The 10,459-nt window shown below is 42.9% G+C and overlaps 1 protein-coding gene across 16 annotated transcripts in view; it reads left to right on the top strand.

The window, feature by feature from the left end:
- Positions 1-262: 262 nt before the first annotated feature.
- LOC124040425 (calcium-activated potassium channel subunit alpha-1-like) overlaps positions 263-10,459 on the top strand; it is a 251,371-nt gene continuing 241,174 nt past the window's right edge. For 13 of the 16 annotated variants that reach the window (XR_006839718.1, XM_046357601.1, XM_046357604.1 and 10 more), the window contains exon 1: positions 263-1,226. Coding sequence is in view for 15 of the 16 variants with exons in the window: in XM_046357601.1 (XP_046213557.1) it covers positions 936-1,226 (291 nt within the window). In the remaining variant the exon portion in view is untranslated. The remainder of the gene's footprint in view (positions 1,227-10,459) is intronic. The other 3 variants (XM_046357614.1, XM_046357613.1, XM_046357612.1) reach the window with 1 other exon arrangement.

The raw sequence follows: 10,459 nt of genomic DNA, 5'->3' as shown, positions 1-10,459 counted from the left end.
ATTATATGATCCATTGGAAAATTAAGCCGATACGCAGATAAATAAAAACAGTGTGTGTATCCATTATCTTGCTATCTTAATAGTCTGTAGAAAGTGCTCATAAATATATTTAAAAAATAACTACGAATCGAATGAGAAGGGACGTCGCCGTAGAATCACTGACAGGATAAATGTTTGAGGACCACCGAAACATATGAGTCGGTCAGATGTTGTTGATGGCTCCACCCCTGCTACCTGTACATCTCCCGAGCCATCTTCCAAACAGATCTGACCCGGTAGCCGCATATCAGCTGGCCGCCGCTGAAGCAAGAAGAGGACAACAAACCTATGGAAAGCGTTATCGCAAATCTTTTCTGAAAGGGAATAAATGAGAAAATCGCGGTTATAAAGAGAGAAAGTAGTCTTCAACAGCGAACGAGAGCGCTAAATGTACCAGAAGTAACGGATCTGGTTCTCAACAAGGTGGAGTTTTGTGAGCGAGGGCTACCTACCCATCGACTGCGCTTTACGCTATTCGGTTACCAGATGCAGGAACCTGATCGACAGGTTGCGCGAAGATAAGAGCTGCCTTTTCTGGAAGTATTACACCGTTACACCAGAACAAACAAGCAAAGAAAAACAGTAATTGGATTTCCTATATGGAATTAAATGAAAGCGTTTTAAAGAAATATCAGATTTTATTTTTACACACAATTCGCATTTAGATATGTCTTCTTTAACGATGTGTGAATGACTGCTGTATATGGAACGAACACAGCCTGTCATTTGAAGTGAAGTTTGCGCGTAACAGGTCGCTGAGAACACAACATTTACATAGAAGAAGGACTGATGAAAACGAACCGGGCAGAGTAGAGGAAGAAGAAGATAGTTAGTTTAAGCAATATGGCTGAATTGTGGGGTAGGGGACACTGTCTGGAACTACTCAAAGAGTCTGGATGCTAGTTATAGAACATGGCAACATATCCCTGGGCATCGGTAGCCTCAGAATAATGCCTAAAGGTAAACATAGTTACTATCCGGACTCTCCCTCTATCCGCATATCCAAGATGGATGTGATCATCCCGTTCTCCCCAGATGTGCCCTGTGATAGCAACGGGCAGCGCATGTGGTGGGCTTTCCTTGCCTCCTCCATGGTTACGTTCTTTGGGGGTCTCTTCATCATTCTGCTCTGGAGATCTCTCAACTACCTGTGGACCGTCTGCTGCCACTGTAATACCAAAAAAAAGGTTGGTCATATCCATGTGTCCACAGCAGCACTTGTCCAATGCATTCACAACTTTTGACAGAAACAAACTATTGTCTGTGTCGCTGTTTTAGTGTGGTACTGTGGCTTCATACCATTTGGATTCAGGATTTGTGTATTTTATTATTTGTTATAAGCCTATGATCCTGACAGTCCCTGTGCAATAATGTTTCCCCACCAACAAATCCCCAGGAACAACATTGTTTCCTTTCCCCCAAATGAAACAATAACAGTTCTAACCCTTAACACATAACAAATGCATAACATTGTCACCCTCGAAGCATCGTTACCTATCGCCGCACAGAAGCAGCGGCCCTTACAGAGCAAGGGAAACTTGCGTGCATAAATGTTTTAAGAGCGAGTGACCTCACTGATTGAAACGCTACTATCAAGCACCGCTAAATAGCTAGCCATTTCACACCGGTTACATAGGACACTATTTTTTTAGGCCATATTTTGCATAATGTTGGTTGAGAAAGAACAAACACATTAGTATCTCTTACAACCATGTGTCATCTCATTATCTCAAATTACATGAGCAGAATTAGAGCCCCAAAAAATTGTTAAGGCCATTTTAAATCCATAACCCTAACCTTAACCCATTACCCAAACCCTAAACCTAACTCCTAAACCTAACCACCAACCACTTACCCTAACCCTAATTGTAACCCAAACCTTAAACCTAACCCCTACGGAGAGAGATCTCATCTGTATTTTTCATAGCTGTTTACATATCACCTAGATTTAGATGCACTATTGTAAAGTGGCTGTTCCACTGGACGTCATAAGGTGAATGCACCTATTTTGTAAGTCGCTCTGGATAAGAGCGTTTGCTAAATGACTTAAATGTAAATGTAAATGTAATACCTAGCATTGGATGAGTTATATTCCGCCATAAGCAAACAAGAAAACGCTCACCCAGAGGCTGCGCTCCTAGTAGCCGGGACTTTAATGCAGAGAAATTTAAATCAGTTTTACCAAATTTCTATCAGCATGTTAAATGTGCAACCAGAGGGAAAATAACTCTGGACCACCTTTACTCCACACACAGAGATGCATACAAAGCTCTCCCTCGTCCTCCATTTGGCAAATCTGACCATAATTCCATCCTCTTGATTTCTTCTTACAAGCAAAGATTAGAGCAGGAAACACCAGTGACTACATCACCAACAAACTAACATGGTCCAAGCACACCAAGACAGTCAGGAAGCGTGCACGACAAAACCTAGTCCCCCCCAGGAGACTGAAAATACTTGTCATGGGTCCTCAGATCCTCAAAAGTGTATACACCTGCACCATCAAGAGCATCCTGACTGGTTACATCATTGCCTGGTATGGCAACTGCTCGGCCTCCGACAGCAAGGCACTGCAGAGGGTAGTGCGTACGGTCCAGTACATCACTGGAGCCAAGCTTCCTTCCATCTGGGACCTCTATACCAGGCGGTGTCAGAGAAAGGCCCTAAAAATGGTCAAAGACTCCAGCCACCCTAGTCATAGACTGTTCTCTCTGCTACCACACGGCAAGCGGTCCCGGAGCGCCAAATCTAGGCCCAAGAGGCTCCTAAACAGATTCTACCCCCAAGCATTGCCCTACCCTCCCCTTTGCATTACCCCCCTCCCCTTTGCATTGCCCCCCTCCCCTTTGCATTGCCCCCTGCCACCCTCCACCTTCTACACCACTGCTACTCTTTGATTTGATTCAACTTAAAATTAAACTTTAAATAACCCTTGTCCTCATGAGGGATGATTTTCCTTGTTTTACTTGTTTGACTTTGGCGGATTGTAAGTACCCGCAAGGTTTGAAGAACCAACACACACACACACACACACACACACACACACACACACACACACACACACACACACACACACACACACACACACACACACACACACACACACACACACACACACACACACACACACACACACACACACACACACACACACACACACACACACACACACACACACACACACACACACACACACACACACACAGTTGTCAGTCAGTCCAGAATAGTGCTAGCTGGGATAATGCTAGCTGCTGCTATTACACCAGTCGCTGGTGTAATTGGAATGGTGGCATCCTGTGATGGTACCACATTGAAAGTCACTGAGCTCTTCAGTATGAGCCATTCTACTGCCACTGTTTGTCTATGGAGATTGCATTGGCTGTGTGCTTGAGTTTATATACCTGTCAGCAACGGGTGTGACTGAAATAGCCGAATCCACTTTCTACAGTGCCTTTGGAAAGTATTTAGATCCCTTTGACTTTTTCCAAATGTTATTATCCCTTATTCAAAAATTGATGAAATTAAATCTACACACAATATCCCATAATGACAAAGCAAAAACAGCTTTAACATTTTATTTTTTTTTTAGACATGTTTGCTAATTTATAAAAAAAACTTTAAGAAAAACTGAAATATCACTTTTACATAAGTATTCAGATCCTTTACTCAGTACTTTGTGGAAGCATCTTTGGGCAGCGATTCCATCCTCAAGTGTTCTTGGGTATGACTCTACACATAGATGTTCTTTACCATTCCACCATCAGATTTACCACCAATACTCCCTATAGGACACATCACTGCACTCTATACTCCTCTGTAAACTGGTCATCTCTGTATGCCCATCGCAAGACCCAGTGGTTGATGGTTATTTATGAAACGCTCTTGGGGGGGGGGGGGGGGGGGGAGTGTGGCCTATCTGAGATACAGTTGAAGTCGGAAGTTGATATACACTTAGGTTGAAGTCATTAAAACTCATTTTTCAACCACTCCACAAATGTCTTGTGAACAAACTATAGTTTTGGCAAGTCGGTTAGGAGATCTACTTTGTGCATAACACAAGTCATTTTTTCCAACAATTGTTTACAGACAGATTATTTAACTTATAATTCACTGTATCACAATTCCAGTGGGTCAGAAGTTTACATACACTACATTGACTGTGCCTTTAAACAGCTTGGAATATTCCAGAAAGTTGCACGAGATCTTCAGTTTCTTGGCAATTTCTCTCATAGAATAGCTCAGAACAAGAATAGACTGATAAGTTTCAGAAGAAAGTTATTTGTTTTTGGCCATTTTGAGCCTGTAATCGAAACCATAAATGCTGATGCTCCAGATACTCAACTAGTCTAAAGAAGAACAGTTTTATTGCTTCTTTAATTAGGACAATAGTTTTCAGCTGTGCTAAAATAATTGCAAAAGGGTTTTCTAATGATCCATTAGCCTTAATTATAAACTTGGATTAGCTAACACAACGAGCCAGTGGAACACAGGACTGATGGTTGCTGATAATGGGCCTCTGGACGCCTATGTAGATATTACATTCAAAATCTGCCGTTTCCAGCTACAATAGTCATTTACCACATTAACAATGTCTACACTGTATTTCTGATCAATTTGACGTTATTTTAATGGACACAAATTGCTTTTCTTTCAAAACCAATGACATTTCTAAGTGACCCCAAACCTTTGAATGGTAGTGTATATATAGAGAAAGAGAGATAGAAACAGAGAGAGTGTATGTATGTATGGATGGATAGATAGATAGACAGATAGATAGACACAGAGAGAGCGGTATGTATAGATACATTGGAGAGAACAAGTATTTGATACACTGCCGATTTTGCAGGTTTTCCTACTTACAAAGCATGTAGAGGTCTGTAATTTTTATCACAGGTACATTTCAACTGTGAGAGACGGAATCAAAAACAAAAATCCAGAAAATCACATTGTATGATTTTTAAGTAATTAATTTGCATTTTATTCCATAACATAAGTATATGATCACCTACCAACCAGTAAGAATTCCAGCTCTCACAGACCTGTTAGTTTTTCTTTAAGAAGCCCTCCTGTTCTCCACTCATTACCTGTATTAACTGCACCTGTTTGAACTCGTTACCTGTATAAAATACACCTGTCCACACACACAATCAAACAGACTCCAACTTCTCCACAATGGCCAAGATCAGAAAGCTGTGTAAGGACATCAGGGATAAAATTGTAGACCTGCACAAGGCTGGGATGGGCTACAGGACAATAGGCAAGCAGCTTGCTGAGAAGGCAATAACTGTTGGCGCAATTATTTGAAAATGGAAGAAGTTCAAGATGCTGCTCAATCACCCTCGGTCTGGGGCTCCATGCAAGATCTCACCTCGTGGGGCATCAATGATCATGAGGAAGGTGAGGGATCAGCCCAGAACTACACGGCAGGACCTGGTCAATGACCTGAAGAGAGCTGGGACCACAGTCTCGAAGAAAACCACCAGTAACACACTACGCCGTCATGGATTAAAATCCTGCAGCGCACGCAAGGTCCTCCTGCTCAAGCCAGCGCATGTCCAAGCCCGTCTGAAGTTTGCCAATGACCATCTGGATAATCCAGAGGAGGAATGGGAGAAGGTCATGTGGTCTGATGAGACAAAAATGGAGCTTTTTGGGCTAAACTCCACTCCCCGTGTTTGGAGGAAGAAGGATGAGTACAACCCCAAGAACACCAACCCAACCGTGAAGCATGGAGGTGGAAACATCATTCTTTGGGGATGCTTTTCTGCAAAGGGGACAGGACGGCTGCACCGTATTGAGGGGAGGATGGATGGGGCCATGTATCGCGAGATCTTGGCCAACAACCTTCTTTCCTGAGTAAGAGCATTGAAGATGGGTCGTGGCTGGGTCTTCCAGCATGACAACGACCCGAAACACACAGCCAGGGCAACTAAGGAGTGGCTCCGTAAGAAGCATCTCAAGCTCCTGGAGTGGCCTAGCCAGTCTCCAGACCTGAACCCAATAGAAAATCTTTGGAGGGAGCTGAAAGTCCGTATTGCCCAGCGACAGCACCGGAACCGGAAGGATCTAGAGAAGGTCAGGAGTGGGCCAAAATCCCTGCTGCAGTGTGTGCAAACCTGGTCAAGAACTACAGGAAACGTATGATCTCTGTAATTGCAAACAAAGGTTTCTGTACCAAATATTAAGTTCTGCTTTTCTGATGTATCAAATACTTATGTCATGCAATAAAATGCAAATGAATTACTTAAAAATCATACAATATGAATTTCTGGATTTTTGTTTTAGATTCCGTCTCTCACAGTTGAAGTGTACCTATGATAAAAATTACAGACCTCTACATGCTTTGTAAGTAGGAAAACCTGCAAAATCGGCAGTGTATCAAATACTTGTTCTCCCCACTGTAGATAAATTGATTGATAGATAGATAGATAGACACCGAGAGAGCGGTGTGTATTGATAGATAGACAGATAAATAGTGCCATTTTGGATAAATCCATATTCTTATCCTCTAAACTTGTAGAAAAATCTAATACATTGTTCAGTACAGGTAACAACTCATCAAAGATGTGGCTAGACAGTGAGTTCCTAGTTGAATCCTCCAGTGTAGTAATGATCTCCCAGCCTAATGCACATTAGTGAGAGAGATGGCAAAGGGAGGACAATCCTCTGACCTTCAGTGATCTCTCTCTCTCTCTCTCTCTCTCTCTCTCTCTCTCTCTCTCTCTCTCTCTCCCTCTCCCTCTCCCTCTCGCGCTCGCTCTCGCTCTCGCTCTGTCTCAATTCATTTAAATTCAAGAGGCTTTATTGACATGGGAAACATATGTTCACATTGCCAAAGCAAGTGAAATAGATAATAAACAAAAGTGAAATAAACAATAAAGTCAACAGGAAATATTACAATAGACATTTCAAAAATCATATTTTGTCTTTATACGGTGTTGTAACAATGTGCAAATAGTTAAAGTACAAAGGGCAAATAAATCAGCATAAATATGGGTTTTTATTTACAATGGTGTTTGTTCTTCACTGGTTGCCCTTTTCTTGTGGCAACAGGTCACACATCTTGCTGCTGTGATGGCACACTGTGGAATTTCACCCAGTAGATATGGGAGTTGATCAAAATTGGATTTATTTTCAAATTCTTTGTGGGTCTGTATAATCTGAAGGAAATATGTTTCTCTAATATGGTCATACATTGATTTGGCAGGAGGTTAGGAAGTGCAGCTCAGTTTCCACCTCATTTTGTGGTCAGTGTGCACATAGCCTGTCTTCTCTTGAGAGCCAGGTTTGCCTACGGCGACCTTTCTCAATAGCAAGGCAACGATCACTGAGTCTTTACATAGTCAAAGCTTTCCTTAATTTTGGGTCAGTCACAGTGGTCAGTTATTCTGCCATGGTGTACTCTCTGTTTCGGGCCAAATAGCATTCTAGTTTGCTCTGTTTAAAAAAATATATTTTCAATGTGCCAAGTAATTATCTTATCTTTTTGATTTCTAAGAGACCTGAACCAGTATAGATGACTCGTTCTCCTGCTCTCTCACTGTTAGCAATCATTGTATCAACCATGTCTATTAGAGAGCATTCAATCACTCTAATCAGTGTGGATTTATTTGAGAACACCGATTTGAGTTACTTAAGGAAATAATCATCAGTGTATCTCATTTTGATGTGTTGTCAGCTACTGTAGAGGCAACACTAAGAGACCTGAACCAGTATAGATGACAGCTACTGTAGAGGCAACACTAAGAGACCTGAACCAGTATAGATGACAGCTACTGTAGAGGCAACACTAAGAGACCTGAACCAGTATAGATGACAGCTACTGTAGAGGCAACACTAAGAGACCTGAACCAGTATAGATGACAGCTACTGTAGAGGCAACACTAAGAGACCTGAACCAGTATAGATGACAGCTACTGTAGAGGCAACACTAAGAGACCTGAACCAGTATAGATGACAGCTACTGTAGAGGCAACACTAAGAGACCTGAACCAGTATAGATGACAGCTACTGTAGAGGCAACATTAAGAGACCTGAACCAGTATAGATGACTACTACTGAATCACTGAACACTAGGTAGGAGTTGGTTAAATCACAGAGAGACTGGAACACTAGGAGTTGGTTAAATCACAGAGTGACTGGAACACTAGGAGTTGGTTAAATCACAGAGAGACTGAAACACTAGGAGTTGGTTAAATCACAGAGTGACTGGAACACTAGGAGTTGGTTAAATCACAGAGAGACTGAAACACTAGGAGTTGGTTAAATCACAGAGAGATTGAAACACTAGGAGTTGGTTAAATCACAGAGTGACTGGAACACTAGGAGTTGGTTAAATCACAGAGAGACTGAAACACTAGGAGTTGGTTAAAAGACAGAGAGACTGAAACACTAGGAGTTGGTTAAATCACAGAGAGACTGGAACACGAGGAGTTGGTTAAAACACAGAGAGACTAGAACACTAGGAGTTGGTTAAATCACAGAGAGACTGGAACACTAGGAGTTGGTTAAATCACAGAGAGACTGAAATACTAGGAGTTGGTTAAATCACAGAGAGACTGAAATACTAGGTAATAATGAGAAGCCAGTGACTTTTCTGAACCATATCGAACGAACATGAATCACTCTTCCTCCCCCACGTGCCATCCATCTCTCCCTCCCTTCTGCTCTCTCGTCTTTTGCATTTCTCTCACTCACTCGCTCCTGTCATGTCTTCTCTCTTCCACTACCCCCCCAATAATCACCCACCCACACACAAAGGTGTAATGTCAGACAGTCGCCAGGCAACAGATTCAATGTCAGTCAGTTGGCAGGCAACGGATGTAATGTCAGTCAGTCGCCTAGCAACGGATGCAATGTCAGTCAGTCGCCAGGCAAGAGATGTAATGCCAGTCAGTCAGTCGCCAGGCAACACATGTAATGCTAGTCAGTCGATAGGCAACACATGTAATGCCAGTCAGTCACCAGGCAACAGATGTAATGTCAGTCAGTTGCCAGGCAACAGATGTAATGTCAGTCAGTCACCAGGCAACAGATGTAATGTCAGTCAGTCAGTCGTCAGGCAACAGATGTAATGTCAGTCAGTTGCCAGTCAACAGATGTAATGTCAGTCAGTCACCAGGCAACAGATGTAATGTCAGTCAGTCACCAGGCAACAGATGTAATGTCAGTCAGTTGCCAGGCAACAGATGTAATGTCAGTCAGTCACCAGGCAACAGATGTAATGTCAGTCAGTCACCAGGCAACAGATGTAATGTCAGTCAGTCACCAGACAACAGATGTAATGTCAGTCAGTTGCCAGGCAACAGATGTAATGTCAGTCAGTCACCAGGCAACAGATGTAATGTCAGTCAGTCAGTCGTCAGGCAACAGATGTAATGTCAGTCAGTCACCAGGCAACAGATGTAATGTCAGTCAGTCACCAGGCAACAGATGTAATGTCAGTCAGTCACCAGGCAACAGATCTAATGTCAGTCAATCACCAGGCAACAGATGTAATGTCAGTCAGTCGCCAGGCAACAGATGTAATGTCAGTCAGTCACCAGGCAACAGATGTAATGTCAGTCAGTCACCAGGCAACAGATGTAATGTCAGTCAGTCACCAGGCAACAGATGTAATGTCAGTCAGTCACCAGGCAACAGATGTAATGTCAGTCAGTCACCAGGCAACAGATGTAATGTCAGTTAGTCACCAGGCAACAGATGTAATGTCAGTCAGTCACCAGGCAACAGATGTAATGTCAGTCAGTCACCAGGCAACAGATGTAATGTCAGTCAGTCACCAGGCAACAGATGTAATGTCAGTCAGTCAGTCGTCAGGCAACAGATGTAATGTCAGTCAGTCACCAGGCAACAGATGTAATGTCAGTCAGTCACCAGGCAACAGATGTAATGTCAGTCAGTCACCAGGCAACAGATGTAATGTCAGTCAGTCACCAGGCAACAGATCTAATGTCAGTCAGTCACCAGGCAACAGATGTAATGTCAGTCAGTCGCCAGGCAACAGATGTCATGTCAGTCAGTCACCAGGCAACAGATGTAATGTCAGTCAGTCACCAGGCAACAGATGTAATGTCAGTCAGTCACCAGGCAACATATGTAATGTCAGTCAGTCACCAGGCAACAGATGTAATGTCAGTCAGTTGCCAGTCACCAGGCAACAGATGTAATGTCAGTCATTCACCAGGCAACAGATGTAATGTCAGTCAGTCACCAGGCAACAGATCTAATGTCAGTCAGTCACCAGGCAACAGATGTAATGTCAGTCAGTCGCCAGGCAACAGATGTCATGTCAGTCAGTCACCAGGCAACAGATGTAATGTCAGTCAGTCACCAGGCAACAGATGTAATGTCAGTCAGTCACCAGGCAACATATGTAATGTCAGTCAGTCACCAGGCAACAGATGTAATGTCAGTCAGT

This window comes from Oncorhynchus gorbuscha, linkage group LG07 (assembly GCF_021184085.1).
Source record: "Oncorhynchus gorbuscha isolate QuinsamMale2020 ecotype Even-year linkage group LG07, OgorEven_v1.0, whole genome shotgun sequence".
NCBI classification, from domain to species: Eukaryota; Metazoa; Chordata; class Actinopteri; order Salmoniformes; family Salmonidae; genus Oncorhynchus; species Oncorhynchus gorbuscha.
The sequence above is the reverse complement of the archived record's forward strand: the minus strand, read 5'-3'. Positions and strand labels throughout refer to the sequence as shown.